The 16,763-nt window shown below is 35.3% G+C and overlaps 1 protein-coding gene across 5 annotated transcripts in view; it reads left to right on the top strand.

Moving 5' to 3' along the window:
* map4k5 (mitogen-activated protein kinase kinase kinase kinase 5) overlaps nucleotides 1-15,864 on the top strand; it is a 158,335-nt gene extending 142,471 nt beyond the window's left edge. For all 5 annotated transcript variants that reach the window (XM_051919940.1, XM_051919942.1, XM_028822350.2 and 2 more), the window contains 8 exons: nucleotides 119-177; nucleotides 2,203-2,306; nucleotides 2,554-2,731; nucleotides 6,912-6,980; nucleotides 8,414-8,506; nucleotides 8,881-8,951; nucleotides 10,607-10,662; nucleotides 14,425-15,864. In XM_051919940.1, coding sequence (XP_051775900.1) covers nucleotides 119-177; nucleotides 2,203-2,306; nucleotides 2,554-2,731; nucleotides 6,912-6,980; nucleotides 8,414-8,506; nucleotides 8,881-8,951; nucleotides 10,607-10,662; nucleotides 14,425-14,512 — 718 coding nt within the window. In that variant the 3' untranslated portion in view covers nucleotides 14,513-15,864. The remainder of the gene's footprint in view (nucleotides 1-118; nucleotides 178-2,202; nucleotides 2,307-2,553; nucleotides 2,732-6,911; nucleotides 6,981-8,413; nucleotides 8,507-8,880; nucleotides 8,952-10,606; nucleotides 10,663-14,424) is intronic.
* Nucleotides 15,865-16,763: the final 899 nt, after the last annotated feature.

The raw sequence follows: 16,763 nt of genomic DNA, 5'->3' as shown, positions 1-16,763 counted from the left end.
AATAGAGTTAAAAAATTAAACAATTAGTCAATATGCTTCATCTGATGTATTCCTTACATGCTATACTTAGATGAGACTAAGAATATTTCTGAATACTTTTTTTTTTCTTTTTTTGCAGAAAGTTTGCCTTGACAACAAAAATCCCAGACACAAAAGGATGCCACAAGTGTTGCACTGGTAAGTAAATGTGCAATTTGTTTCTCTTATACCCCTAATGTTTTAGACATGATTACATCTAGCTGTACAGTGTAACAGTCTAACACATGGCTTTATAATGACACTGCCCCATTATAAACACACAGGCAGAATTGTATATATAGTTGAAGCCAGGTATTGAAAAAAAACACACAGTTATAACGAAAGTCTTTCTGGAGAGCATATTCAACTGAATTCCCAATAAATTCAAAGAAAATAAGAATAATATTATCTAGCATAGCCTACTGGCCCGTTTACATTATCAATGCAAAATCATACTTGCTAATGTAAAAGTAAACTTAAAGAACCTGAACAATAATGATCAACTGCATATATGGTTGTCTATGGTATGGTTGGGCAGCCCAATAAAGGTAGAATGCTGAGCTGATTAGGTATTTAAGACTTCTTTCATGTTAATCTCTGGGTAAAATGGAAAAGATAATTGCATTCATGCAGTCCTGCAGTGATGGCTACTTCTGAAAGGATCTGGACACGGACCAGAACTTTTTTAAGAATAGATCTTTTTTTGTTGCCTTGTATTGTTGATATATATTTTCTGAATCCCTAAAGGTGGTGGCACATTACATGAGTCACAAATTGGTTGGAATGAGTCGCTGGTTGTATTGGGCTATGTGACTGGTGATCACGGAAGTGTCCCAAAACTGCCTATGATTTTCTATGGTTATGTAAATGAAGTCTGTGACTGAAAATCGCTGGAAAATTTGAGTAATGTGACAGTGCCTTTAGGGAAGCAGAAAGTGTTTTCCTTCTGTGATTACAGAATGTGTAGTTTACATTTGGGCATTGCAAAAATCTACCAATAGTCATGACAAATGCTAATTGTTGATGCTTTGAAAGTTCTACTAATAAGGTTATATGTATGAGGTCTTGTCCTGATCAGTGGCCTCATGAAGGCAAGAGAAGTCAAACAGTAAAATTATTCTCAGCCAAGATAAATTTAATTTTAGGCAACAACCCATAATGTAATACAGGAGCACCAGTAACATGTATCTATTTGCCCCGGCAAAGGATAAACAGTCTTCCACAGACGCGGTGATTGCACTTCAGAACGCACTTCGGCATGTTGTCCCGTTCGGGGGAGGTCCTAAGAGAGTTTAGAAACCTCACATTTTCTTGAATGAGTGCGGCATTAATAGGAATGTTTCTTGAATAAGCATCACTGAACCACATAAAAACTGCTTTTTCTGCGTCTTCAAATGCAGCGGTTCACATACATTTGCAAACCGAGATTTTTCCTTTTTTTTTTTTTTTTTTTTTTTTTTTTTTGCTCGGTCTTTCAAGAAAGTTGACAGTGTTGATGGCGAAATTCCGAATTCACTTGCAAAGTCTTTTTTCTTTTTGCCACAATTGAGAGCTGCAAAAATTTAAAGGTTTTTTTTTTTCTAATATGAACAGTTATCATTTTTTCGTGTCTGCCATTTCTATAGGAGGTTAAATTCCAATGGATGTTTTTCAAATGTTGATGAGCAATAAGCAAAAGGTATCACTGAAAACCACCGAAAACAAAAACAGCAAAAAGAAAAAAAAACAACAGTACGAGGAAAGTCTGAAGAAATTTTTTTGTTTGATTGTTTGGTTTTTTTTTTCACAGTGTTTCTGTTTGGGGATCGTTGTGCACAACTGAGCTGTGACCACAGAACTAACTGCTCTGTGGATGATTCATTCAGGCATTTCAAGGTCTTTTGTGCACTTCGTTATAATGAAAGTATCTGCTGAATGTACTTCGTAGTAATGAGATTTCTATAGACTTGTGTCATATGGGGAAACTGTCGGGACCATAAAAATACTTCGTTGTAATGAAAATTTTGTTGTAAAGATATTCGTTGTAACGGAATTTTACCTGTATATTTTATTTTTATTTTTCATTGACATTATCAGAGAAATATATTTTACATTTGTTTTTATACTTCTGTGGATAATAGTGTTTTAATTGCTGATAATAGCTGCTGTGTAATCCGGTTATTGAAACTGTCCTTTTTATAATAGTGAGGAACCCATACACAGGACACAAGTACCTGTGTGGAGCTCTGCAGTCTGGAATTGTCCTCCTTCAGTGGTATGAACCCATGCAAAAGTTTATGTTAATAAAGGTTAGTACACATTTATTTTCTTTTTGATTGTAGTATATTTAATTATCAATTTTGATCAATTTTAACAAATAAGGCTATACAGCATTTTGTGTCCTACTTTTTATAAAGAAACTAATGCACTGTCATACCTGACATCCCTAATTCTTAGATTGTGTTTATTTTCTCTTTGTGTCCCTTATATAAAATCTAGTACTGTATTTGAGATGTAGCTCATTTATTTTTTCCTTGCTTTATCTGACATTTGCAGCACTTTGACTTCCCACTACCTGACCCCTTGAAAGTCTTTGAGATGCTAGTGGTGCCTGAGCAGGAATTTCCCATGATATGTGTAGCAGTCAGTAGAGGTGGTGAGCCTGGACAGGTGGTACGATTTGAGACCATCAATCTCAATTCATCCTCATCATGGTTTACAGAGATTGGCTCAGGTAAACAATTTTTTCTAGGAAACTGGAAAGTGAACAATGTTTTTCCTTTAGACTTTAAACCTCATTCATATATGAGTTTAGCTGCCTTCATATATACTGAGTGTGATGTTAACCTTGTATATCCATCCATCCATCCATTTTCCAACCCGCTGAATCCGAACACAGGGTCACGGGGGGTCTGCTGGAGCCAATCCCAGCCAACACAGGGCACAAGGCAGGAACCAATTCCGGGCAGGGTGCCAACCCACCGCAGGACACACACAAACACACCCACACACCAAGCACACACTAGGGCCAATTTAGAATCACCAATCCACCTAACCTGCATGTCTTTGGACTGTGGGAGGAAACCGGAGCGCCTGGAGGAAACCCACGCAGACACGGGGAGAACATGCAAACTCCACGCAGGGAGGACCTGGGAAGTGACCTTGTATATCCTTGGAGCCTAATTACAACTTATAGGATAAAAAATCTGTAGCTGCTTAAAAAATTATTTTTCATGGTGGAAAACATATCATCTATAATAATAAAAGGCAAAGCCCTCACTGACTGACTGACTGACTCACTCACTCACTGACTGACTGACTCACTCATCACTAATTCTCCAACTTCCCGTGTAGGTGGAAGGCTGAAATTTGGCAGGCTCATTCCTTACAGCTTACTTACAAAAGTTAGGCAGGTTTCATTTCGAAATTCAAAGCGTAATGGTCATAACTGGAACATATTTTTTGTCCATACACTGTAATGGAGGAGGCGGAGTCACGTATCGCGTCATCACGCCTCCTACGTAATCACGTGAACTAAAAACAAGGAAGAGATTTACAGCACGAGTCACACGCGGGAACGAAGGTAAATGACGTTAATTTTTGACTGTCTTTTAATACTGTGTAAGCATACATATTAACACATGTGCAATTAAACATGTGCATTTACGGGGTGATTTCTCAGGCTTAAAAGCTCACCTTTTATCAAACGCGGGAACAAAGGTAACTGACGTTGTTCACTGTCTTTTAATACTGTGTAACCATACATATTAACACATGTCCAATTAAACGTGTGCATTTACGGGGTGATTTCTCAGGCTTAAAAGCTCGCCTTTTACTAAAAAGGTAAATGCAAAACTATTTTCAATCAGTTTATTGAAACGCTCCCGTTAAGGATTGCAATAACATATTCGCGAGATAAAAGAACGAAGTAGGGGGAAATGGAGGAAGAGCCGCAAACAGCGAAGACCAAAAAATTAATTAAACAATTGAGAACGGAGCGAGTTAAGCATACAAGCATGTTCATAAGGGAAACAAAGCACGGTGTAAAACGTAAGTTTAAATTAAGTTTATAGAAACGCTCCCGCTGCGGATTGCAATAACATATTCGCGAGATAAAAGTTTAATGAGAAGACACGAGGTATAAACGAACCACACGCCGTGGCGCAATGTTAGGGGCAACAGTTTCAACCATTCTATGATCTGCTTCTCGCAACTGAAAGACGGCACATGGCGGATGTTAGCCGACTTGCTGGCCGCAACGTTAGGGGCTTCAACTATGGCGCTGACGCCACATCTCAGTGCCAACACTTTGCAGACTCTACTTAAAAGACACGCCCTCCTCACTGGACAGTTAAAAACACCAATCAAACTAACGATGACATCAAGTATTACCCAATCAAAAGTAGGAAAGGAGGCATCTTCATAAAATGCGTGTGGGATGATTTGCATGAGACGCTGCTTTAAAAAAAAAAATGATAAAAAAAATACGGGATAAATCCCGTCCAGTATTGATTCAAAACGGGACGCGCAATTTCATTCTCAAACGCGGCACGATTCCGTATTTTAAAGGACGGGTGGCAACCCTACAGTGCCAGGTAACCACCCATACAATCAGATTGTGATTCAGACTAGGAATGCAATGAATGTAATTACCCCGATCTACATACAAGGCGAAAGTCTTGCAACATTCAAAGATGATGGTTTGGGATAAGTACACCATACAACATAAAAGAGCTTATGAAGCCTTGAACCGAAAAAAGCAAGATCTCAGAGATCGTAAAAAAAAAAATAGGAGGTAATGTCGTTTTACTCGCTGTAGATTTTAGTCAAACATTACCAGTTATTCCACAAGGGAGACCAGCAGATGAACTCAACGCGTGTTTAAAATCCATGCTTCTCCCACGCTCGGTTATATGTCGCGTGTTCTCGGGTAGGTGCACCAAAAAATGTATACATTTAAGCATGTAATGGGCAAACAAAAAATGAGGTATACCCGAAGGCACTGCAGTAGTACTTAATGTAACTTTACTTCTTAAATGTTAATGTTTTACTGTTTAATAATTTATACGCTTCTTATATGTTGTTCAAATTCTTTTATCAAAATACCACTGACAGCGCAATGCACGATAACATGGAGTGAATACACCATACGCATCCGCCCACGGCTGCCCTGCTCTGCGCAGATAGGAGTTGATTCTACAATAAAATAAAATAAACATAAAAAGAGTAAAACAATCATCACCCATAAAGCGTGTGTGTGTGTATATATGTGTATATATATATGTTGATATGTGGATGTGTATATGTATATATATATATATATATATATGTAGATATGTATATATATGTGTATATGTATATGTATATATATGTTTATATGTGTGTGTGTGTATTTTATATATATAAAACACAGCAACACTCATAACAATGACAAGACAATTACATTGACAATCATGTTACGTTATTTTTAAAATGTTTCCTTTTTTTTTCATAACCTCTTTAACACACTACTTCTCCGCTGCGAAGCGCGGGTATTTTGCTAGTTGCTAATATAAAATAATTACAACTTAATAACATATTGTGCATGTTTATTTTATCTGTTTCCTGCTACTGTTAGTAAAATGTTTTACAAATGATGTCATCAGTCTGCGTAGTCCCTTTCATGTGAACAATAAGCATGAGTTATGCAACCCTAATAAGAAGCCTTGCACTAGCCGAAAAAAAGAATACTTCTCTGCATATTTATTCTGTCAAATTTTCCTGTTGTTATATACTTTTCATTTTCAAGGATATACATATTCAACTGTGGTATGGAATTAAAAAGGGTGATCCAGAGCATCTTATCTCATGGTCTATTCCATCTTTCATCTGAGTATCAGGATGTTTACATTCTGAGTTGGTCAGACTAGAATTCTTTAGTTTTGGCAATATTCTCCTACTCCTCCTCATGTAATTCGCAGATACTCCCCAGCTCTCCACAGTGTTCATATTCTTGCCTTCATCTCAGTGGGCTGTGCTCTGTACACCCCCATTAGAGATTCTCAAGAGCAGCCATAAGGCATCCGGATCCTCTCAACATTGTCCAGCATCTCATGTTGTCATAGAGTGACCTCAGCAACGACAAACCTCATTTCAGCCTTTTATATCTGCTGTCTCATTGTTTAAATAACTACCCAGAGCTTAGTTCTTAGTTAATAATGTGGTTACATATTGACTAATATATCTAAAGCATTTTCTTGCAGTGTAGCACTCTAATTTCACCACTTCTGTGTAATGCCCACACAACATCTCCTTGTGCAATCTGTGTAATGCTTGCTTTACTTCACTGTCCGGTTTGAAGCAAAGGTTTTCTTAAATGTATGTAAACAACAAAAATATAAGTGCACAATTATTTTTATTTTTTGTGAGTGATCATGCAAACAAGCTGAATAACTAACTAAAGAAATAAAGAAAATGCCAAATTTGCTGTCTTATAGTTTGAGCCAAAAGGGAGTCAGTATAACAGTTTGCAAAGCAGAATATTCACTACAATCAAGCAGTAATTCTTGTAACACAAACCTACAGTGTTGTTTTGTGAAAAATTGCTTGCTACCTCTGTAACTGTAAAAGTACATCCTCTGTTTTCTAGTCAGGGCAAGTGCATCTGTTAGTTTTCTCATGGTGTGTACTGTCCCAAAGCACAAGAAAATAAAGACTTAGTGGTATGCTAATTTGGTACAATAATATGTTATAAGTCTGAGATTGTTTTTTAAAAGCTTTATGGTAATAAAGAGAATGTTATTTCTAATATAATTAACAGATAAAGTGATTTTAGCTGGAACAGTTTGGTGTGATTCATAGTGAGTGTGTGTATTGTTAATATTACATTTTGACTACTCTCTATTTACCTAATTCACATAATCATTTCTGTCTAGGTGGTCATCAGATGGATGCTATACATGTTACACAACTTGAAAGGGACACTGTGCTGGTCTGCTTGGATAGTAAGTGCAACATATTTTGCCATGCAGTACTTATTTTCTCTATCAATGTACAGGATTTTATACATAACTGTAAACAAGACCACTGCTTGTTTGAGGAAGAATGTGCCATCTGAGAGTAGTGTGTACTTCAACTTCAACAATAAGTATTGGGCCAAATAATAGCTTTTGAATTTAAGCTTTCCCTTACCCAAAGCTCATAGTAGTCACTGCTATTTTTTTTAAACTGCAGTCTATATTTTCATTACTTATTGGCAATGATGATGATGTAGCTAATGTAACTGTAGACAAAACTTATTTTCCTTTAATTTATCAGCTTAGAAAAGAGAAACTAAATTAGCTGAAATACTAGACAATGGTACAAAAAGAACTGTTTGGTTCACCATTTTCTGCTTTTGAATAAAAAAAAGTTTGGCCAAAAGTGTATTAAATATAGCTGAATAACTGGAATTACCCTTGAAACAAAAGGCTTGAACAACTGAATTTAGCCTCAGAGTGGAAAAAAGACTGGATATTATTTATATTCATTAGTTAGTGATATTTTAAAAGATGCATGTTGAAGTCAGAGAAGACTTACTTATAGAGTAGAATAGTAGTTTTAGAAATGAAAATTTGTGCTATGTCTTCTAAATAACATTGCTTCCCACACAAAGAATTTTAAATAGCACGAACTGTTATTTATAAATTTAGTACTGCGACCTGGTTCTTCATGCCAAAATATGACTGTTCTCAAAAGAACATCTTGTTTTTTTTCTCTCTCTCTCCCCCCCCCCCCCCCCAATTTTATCAATGTATTGTATTGGGGTTATTGGAAACAGTTTTTTGTGGGACACTTGGTTGAGAAGTATGCTCAACTTTTAAGCAGCATTGCTCAACTGGTAACAGGTTCTGACAAAATGGGAAAAAAAATTAGAAAACCTAGTGTGTTTCCATATGTTTCAGCACTAGTTAGAAGAAAGTCCACAATGTTCCCCTCAGATTGCAGGTACTACACATCCTTCTCTGATTTTCTTCAAGGAGCAAATATAAAAAAACAAGGGGTGCAAGTATCCACCACATTAAATAAACCAGGATGACCATTCTTTCAAGCATAAAAAGCAACCTCATCACACTTAAGTTTCATAAGCATTTTCTCTAAACCACTTAGAAAAAGATTCTCCTATACACTTATAGAGTGGTATCTAACTATGCAATTATTGCATTGCATTGTATTAAAAGTTGCATAGTTAGATCTGGACCACCATGTATTTGCAATTGTATTTTTTAAAAAATATTCCTTTCAAAAACTTAAATGGCATTATCGTGTGTTACTGCATATGTGAATATGAAGCTGGGTTTTTTTTTTATTTTGGCAAATTGTTTTAAGTCTTGATTACGTTGCCTTAGATTGATTTTTATATGTAAATGTATGTATGAAATGTTTTATTTTTTTCCAGAGAATTTAAAAATTGTTAACCTTCTGGGTAAATTAAAATCTAGCAAGAAACTATCATCAGAGCTGAGTTTTGACTTCTGCATTGAGTCTGTGGGTAAGTGTATCTTCTACATTATACTCTTACTGCATAGTATAATGTACATCATTATGGAAGATTAGTCTTCATAAAAACTTGAGAGATTTTGTGTTTGTCATTTTAAGTTGATCCATTGCACAGTGAAAGGGAAGGAATGATATTCTATTGTTTATTTGGATTACTAAAATAATACTTGTCCAGTTTTTTTTCTTTTGGACTGAAAAATGCCAAGCAGGTTACATTTTCAAGTTGAACCATGACAATAAAATAGTCAGAGTTCACTTAGTTTCATTCCATGTAAATTTTTATATGTGACAATTTTACAGTCTTACAAGATATGTATGGCAAACATATAGACTTCATGATCTCTAAGTATTAATTCTTTTGTTTAGTGTGCCTCCAGGACAGTGTATTAGCATTCTGGAAACATGGAATGCAGGGCAAAAGCTTTAAATCGAATGAGGTAAGTCTGTTTGTTACTTAATAAACAAACCTTTAAAATTTTCCCAGGTTATGTTATTTAGAGTGGAATCAAAAAAAAGATTTTATATATAATGTCAAGTTCTTAATTAGTGGTTGGGTGTTGTTGTTTTTTTTGTTTTTTGCATTTGAGGTATTTGATTGATAGGTTTTATGTTAGTTATTTTCATTACTGTACTTATTCCAGAGAGAAAAAAAGTATTACTTATTCCAGAGAGAAAAAATATACTTGAGCAATCTGCCATCTGTACCTGCAATTTACTTTCCATCTTCTCATTTAGCATTTCTGACTGGCTATGGATCAAAACCTGCCTCACAAATGTCAGCAGTCATGCATAATTCATTTTTAATTGAAAATAATGCTGTAACACAGATGTTAGATTGTGAATTATTAACTAATCATTATGGAAGACATTGTATCTTCCTGGTTGTGGAGTTTATCCAGGAACAGAATTTGTGGTTACACTAATGTGAACTCCTTGTGTTTTGGCATATAAAAATAATTAAGATGCCTGGAAAAAATAAACAGTATAAGTGTTCAGTGTCAACATTGATAGTATTTTAAAGCAGAAGTACTGTAGGTCATTAGTCTGTTTACTATCCACTGTCTCATAAATTTTATAATATTACAGAAACCATAAATGTTTTTGGGAAAACAAGGAGATAGCAATTTCAGGTGGTGAAGAGCACAGCTACTTTATATGTCAGGACAAGTATTTCAGGAAAAGATCCTAACTGGTTGACATTATAGTGGAATGATTGAATTAAATTAAAATATGTACCGGTAATTAAGAACAAGCCCATCTGTGAAAGCAGTGGTAGAGCATCTTTTGTGCTAATTAAATAAATTTAATTGGTGAACCAAATTAAAAAGCTTCCTATATCCCACAGTACAACTGTAGCATTGGAGGTAGTTAGCAGCCTTTACTTTTATAATCATTCTGTCGTACATTATAACTCTATAACTCAAAATATATGGACTGTAAATTTATTTCTTTACAAAGGTTTGGCATTGTTACACTAATGAAATTATTGTGTAATATATTATTATATCATAAAAGGCATTCCACTGTTTCACTAGATCACAGTAATTAAATGGCTTTGCATCACTTCTTTATTGTTAAGACAAAAAAGCTTTAAATGTCATTCAGCATTCCACTATTTCAGTATTTCACTATTTTAGTGTGAATATATCCAACTGTGAATTGCTGTCATGAGCAACAGATTTTATACACAGCATAATGTTGTTTGTGGTGTTCTGTCTATTCTACAACTGATGTTAAAAGTTTCACATGCAGGCATACACACTATCTGCAAACTAGATACAGCAGTAGCAATTTTATTATGTGTAGTATGAACTCATGAAGAATCAGATTCACTGAAAGAGTATATCAGATTCAGCTGAAATCATGTAACATTTGCAGCAGCTGAGTATATGTTTTATCTGAACTGAGTATGTACAGGGATCTGTTCATATACATGCTGAGCTCAGACTTTCTAAATTTTCGGATCTTTCTGTTTTATAAAATTATGCTATGTTGAAACATTTGCATAAAATGTCTTCTATGCATATAATGTATCTGCCTGCTATAATTACCAATTGTAAATTGTAAAACCATTTACGGTTTCTCTTCACAGGTTACACAGGAAATCTCGGATTCAAGTCGAGTTTTCCATTTACTAGGATCTGATAGGTATGTTTAATCTTTGTGTAACATCTTGTGGTATATATATATATATAGTCATATGAAGAAGTTTGGGAACCCTTCTCAGCCTGCATAATAATTGACTCTACTTTCAACAAAAATTCATTTCCTAGGAACATCTGAGTACTAGGGTGTTTTCCGAACAAAGATTTTTAGTGAAGCAGTGTTTAGTTGTATAAAATTAAATCAACTGTGAAAAACTGACTGTGCAAAAATTTGGGTCCCCTTGTAATTTTGCTGATTTGAATGCATGTAACTGCTCAATACTGATTACTTGCAACACCAAATTGGTTGGATTAGCTCGTTACACCTTTAACTTCATAGACAGGTGTGTCCAATCATGAGAAAAGGTATTTAAGGTGGTCAAATTGCAAGTTGTGCTTCACTTTGACTCTCCTCTGAAGAGTGACAGCATGGGATCCTCAAAGCAACTCTCAGAAGATCTGAAAACAAAGATTGTTCAGTATCATGGTTTAGGGGAAGACTACAAAAAGCTATCTCAGAGGGTTAAACTGTCAGTTTCAACTGTAAGGAATACTAGGGTGTTGTACCGTGTTAGCCATTATGAATGTAGAGAAAAGCCAAGCAAAATGACACCTTTTATTGGCTAACTAAAAAGATTACAATATGCAAGTTTTCAAGGCAACTCAGGCCCCTTCATCAGGCAAGAGTTGCCTTGAAAGCTTGCATATTATAATCTTTTTAGTTAGCCAATAAAAGGTGTCATTTTGCTTGGCTTTTCTCTACAACTGTAAGGAATGTAATCAGGAATTGGAAGGCCACAGGCACAGTTGCTGTTAAACCCAGCAGGTCTGGCAGGCCAAGAAAAATATAGGAGCGGCATATGCGCAGGATTTTGAGAATGGTTACAGACAACCCACAGATCACCTCCAAAGACCTGCAAGAACATCTTGCTGCAGATGGTGTATCTGTACATTGTTCTACAATTCAGCGCAATTTGCACAAAGAACATCAGTATGGCAGGGTGATGAGAAAGAAGCCCTTTCTGCACTCACGCCACAAACAGAGACGCTTGTTGTATGCTAATGGTCATTTAGACAAGCCAGATTCATTTTGGAACAAAGTGCTTTAGACTGATTGGACAAAAATTGAGTTATTTGGTCATAACAAAAAGCGCTTTGCATGGCGAAAGAAGAACACCGCATTCCAAGAAAAACACCTGCTACCTACTGTCAAATTTGGTGGAGGTTCCATCATGCTGTGTGGCTAGTTCAGGGACTGGGGCCCTTGTTAAAGTCGACGGTCAGATGAATTCAACCCAATATCAACAAATTCTTCAGGATAATGTTCAAGCATCAGTCACAAAGTTGAAGTTACGCAGGGGTTGGATATTCCAACATGACAATGACCCAAAACACAGTTCAAAATCTACAAAGGCATTCATGCAGAGGGAGAAGTACAATGTTCTGGAATGGCCGTCACAGTCCCCTGACTTGAATATCATCGAAAATCTGTGGGATGATTTGAAGCAGGCTGTCCGTGCTCAGCAGCCATCAAATTTAACTGAACTGGAGAGATTTTGTATGGAAGAATGGTCAAAAATACCTCCATCCAGAATCCAGACACTCATCAAAGGCTATAGGAGGCGTCTAGAGGCTGTTATATTGGCAAAAGGAGGCTCAACTAAGTATTGATGTAATATCTCTGTTGGGGTGCCCAAATTTATGCACCTGTCTAATTTTGTTATGATGCATATTGCGTGTTTTCTGTTAATTCAATAAACGTAATGTCACTGCTGAAATACTACTGTTTCCATAAGGCATGTCATATATCAAAAGGAAGATGCTACTTTGAAAGCTCAGCCAATGATAAACAAAAATCCAAAGAATTAAGAGGGGTTCCCAAACTTTTTCATATGACTATATGACTACAAGGAAAATTTTATTCATTGATGAAATCCTAGTATGTAGAGTTTTTTTTTTGTTTTTTTTTACAATAAGGTAAATATTACTCTTTAGATAAGCAGCAAAGTGTATTTCACATTATTGTGTATTGCTCACATTACTTAGTTATTACCCTCTTTTTTAAGTGCAGGTTGCAATTTATCATTCATTTTTTCTTGCTCGTGTTTTTTCTTGACAATAGAAAAATTTGCATTTGTGTATGGAGAATGCTAGGTGTATCAGAAGAATTTCCATATAAATCTTTTGGTTTGTTTAAGTATCAGTCTAAAAACATGTACTTAACAATTAGTTGCACAAGAGGAAAACTTAGCAGAGGATGGCAAAAACACATTGCCAGTTTTCCTGAGGAGGAAAAGTCTGAATGCTTAATGTACAGTAAGGACCAACTATAATACCCAGAAAAAATATACCAAAAAGTAAATAAGTGCTGTCTTTTAAATGTACCGGTAGTAATTGTTCTGTTTTACTTACACACACACAACATCTAAAATAAATGCTTTTAAAATACTTGTAAAGACCCAGAGCCTATCTCTGCAATAATGAACAAGCAAGAACCAGCCATCCATCCATCCATTTTCCAACCCGCTGAATCCGAACACAGGGTCACGGGGGTCTGCTGGAGCCAATCCTAACCAACACAGGGCACAAGGCAGGAACCAGTCCCGGGCAGGGTACCAACCCACCGCAGGAAAGCAAGAACCAGCCATGCACAAAATGATAGTCTATTACAGGATAAACTCAGGTACATTTTTAATAGACCAGAAATAGATTCACTTCAGTGAAGTCAGACACATTATTGAGGACATGCCAGTTTTAATACCCCCAAATCTTATTACATATGTTTATGGTATTGTGTCTGTTTAAACAAACACCGTATTTATGCATACCACTATGTGTGCCAGCACTCCTTTTAACAATGCACTGTAAAAGGCTAGCTAAAAATATTACTTGATAAAGAAAACACACTTCCTAGGTGAGAATTAAGTGGACTTTTATCTTTTTTTTTTCCATTCTTAAAAATAAACCTTTCCAGTCCTGGAGAAATGCATGTACTCTGGTTATATATTTTGTGAGCACTTAAAATTACTTTTTCTCCAAATTGTAATGAACTGTAGCTAGAAAGAAAGAGTATTTGTGTACATTGTGAAAGTAACTGTGTTTTTGCTTGCATTTAGTGCCTTTTGCAGTTGGGGCTATTCTAAAGGTTACAAATGAATTTACTGTAATATTTGATAAATTCCTAAATTTCTATATATTGTATAACCTTATTTTTTCAGAAATTAGGTAAACTCAGCCACAACTCTTTTCCCTTGTAAATCAAAGAATATTTTATGTAAAGACATGAAAAACTGGTTAGTACCCACCATTGTGCATTCGTTAGCACTTGTGTGGTATTGGAATTTCAGTGAACAGGACAAGAAGATGTGTCAGAGGGTGGTGCATCTGCAGATATTCACTCACATAGCAAAGCAAGAGTTGAATCATGACCAGTGTTTATTAAGCATGTAATACAGCATGGAGTTTAGTGTATAGTGCCTTTGCCCGACATTGTTTTTCTGGGGAGATTTTTTTGATTTAATGGTAATGTGTTTCAACAACAAATAAAGGTTTTTAAAAGCTTTTCTGATGTAAAGCTGCAGTAATCTTTTTATTTTTTCTCTCTCTCCGATCACTATGATTCTGTCTCCCATATAAACTTTTAAATCAGTTTATTTTGTGTAAAAAGAATTTTTGATTTCAGTTGGAATGATTAACATCTAGATACATACAGTCATAGTTTGTTTTTTTTGTCATTTTTATTTTTATTTTTTTTCTTTTACAACAGGGTTGTGGTTTTGGAAAGCCGACCAACTGATAACCCATCTGCTCAGAGTAACTTGTACATTCTAGCTGGCCATGAAAACAGTTACTGAGTCTGTCATGGAAAACAACTTTGGAGTGGCTTAAAAAAATCTTACTAAAATGGCATAGAAGGGCTCTATGATGTCTTATTGCCATTTTAAGAGAATAACATTAAAGTGGACTGCAGGAGAAAAGTGAGAATCATGGAGGTTATTGTGAACTAATTACAGTCGGTGAGACTGATTCAGGTAGACATGATTCAGTTGGAATTGCTAAGAAAGGTTGAGTAAGCTGGGAGTAGAAAAAATGTGTTTCTGTGTGATTAGTCCAACTAAAATAATGAGCACCAAGCTATTAGTGTATAGCATTTGGAAATGTCATCTTCACACACAAGTTCAACAACTGTTACTCAAAGTAAGTAAATAATAAAAGTTACTTAAAGCTTATAAAATGTTACCTAGAAGCACAGTGTTCCAGTTGTATATACTGTTAAGTACAGGATGCATATACGTACATAGATTGTCCCTTTCACTATAGTGCCATACAAAAACAATGGTCAATGACTTGTTTGCAATATGTGTATAAAGTTACGTTAAGAAGGGATAGAAGTCCTGTTTTGAGTAGTTTTAAATATTTTAATATTGATTTAATGCAGTATATAGATGACAACGTAAGGTAGTAATCCTGACTGAAAAATTATACATGAACTACTTTTTACTTTGTTTTGTAAAAGTAAATATTTAAAGTTATTTATTAATCTGCTGATACAGGTTATTGCTGTTTTTAACTGGTTTAAGTACTTTTGCTATGATCTGTAAAAAAAAAAAAAAAAAAAAAAAAAAGTCTTATATAGAACAGGTTTTGAGCAACTATTTCTTGGGCTTTTTGTAGCAACAAGATATCCTATCAAATGCCTTTTGGTCATGAATTATCTTAGAAGCTCAGTGGTCTTTCCAACAGTGAGCACTCACAATGGACAGCTAACTTTACTTTAATTTGACCTCTATAAGGAGTCACACTTTTCTAGTGAAGTGCTATTTATTTTTATCATGAACAGTTTTGTAAGCACCGCTTGTAGCATTTTTGACCATTACGATTTATTATTATGTTTTTTAAACAACATAAGCTCAGCGGCAGCTAGAGTTCATTTTAGCAATAATAGTGTCTCATGTGAGGGTTGGAGGGTTTATAATAGCTTGTTTAGTGTTCATTAAAATGTTTAATGTACCTTATTTAACTCTTTAACAGATTTTTATTTTTTCTGCTGTGTATATTTGCACCATATTAGCACTTTTGTACATTTTTTTTATTTTTTCTAAGAAGACAGGGTGTTTTGGTTTTCATAATAAGTTCATAACTGCCCAAATTCTTAAAGATTTTTGTAAGTGAGCCACTGTTCTGTTAATAAAGTTTTAATACCCAACTGTGTCTTCATTTGACTAAGCACAATTTCCTGATATTAACTTTCTTCACATACTTAGGTATTCTTTATGGTGATATTTGAATTTCATCTGTTATGTGATTCTCATATAAATATACATTAGAGTTTTCATCTTTTGTTCACTCTTACTTATTTTGCAAGCATCAGATGCATTCTTGTAAATTGTATGTTAGTTGGACATGAAAGTAAGAATTTCACTGTACTTTGCAAATATGACAATAGTACTAGTACTACTACAATTTCTAGAAGTGCAGCCTGCTTTGCATGGACAGCTTAAACATAATCCAAATGTTAATACCTCCTCAACATAAGCTTTGTATCAGTCAGCTTTGCATTTTTCATAGCTGCACTAGGGTTATTCTCTTTTCTTTGGAATTGTATACATAAATTGGAGGTACTATTATAGTTTAAAGTGAAGTTTATCTTTTATTAAGTGTACTTGGAATAACAGTAGACTAAACAGTGTATTTGTTCTTGGTGTTTGTTATGTATTTAGACTGAATTGACCTAACTGCATTTCTGTGGTTTAAAGCTTTTGTTTGTCAAGTAAACAGTTGGAGTGAAATTAACTTAAATGTCTTTGTGGTTTGCAATATGGAAAGATCCAGATCCAAGCTGAACAAATATGTCTCTCTATTATAAAAAAAAAAACTTGGCAGGGAGACCACGGAGACAAGACGTGATCTTCTTGGAAGACAGTTTGACGTCCCGCTAGACATGGCAGTGAGACAGAAGGACAGCTGCAGTACAGGCTTTTAAATGATCGATGCGCACTGCAACAAGCAGAACACACACCTTGGCAGAAGCAGTAAAAAGCCAGTAGCTGATCTGTCCACTTCTTCTTAGCGTGCATTCAGCTCCCCCCTTTCACGACGCAAGCG

Source organism: Erpetoichthys calabaricus, chromosome 16, assembly GCF_900747795.2.
Source record: "Erpetoichthys calabaricus chromosome 16, fErpCal1.3, whole genome shotgun sequence".
Taxonomy (NCBI): domain Eukaryota; kingdom Metazoa; phylum Chordata; class Cladistia; order Polypteriformes; family Polypteridae; genus Erpetoichthys; species Erpetoichthys calabaricus.
This window is presented reverse-complemented; position numbering and strand designations above follow the sequence as displayed.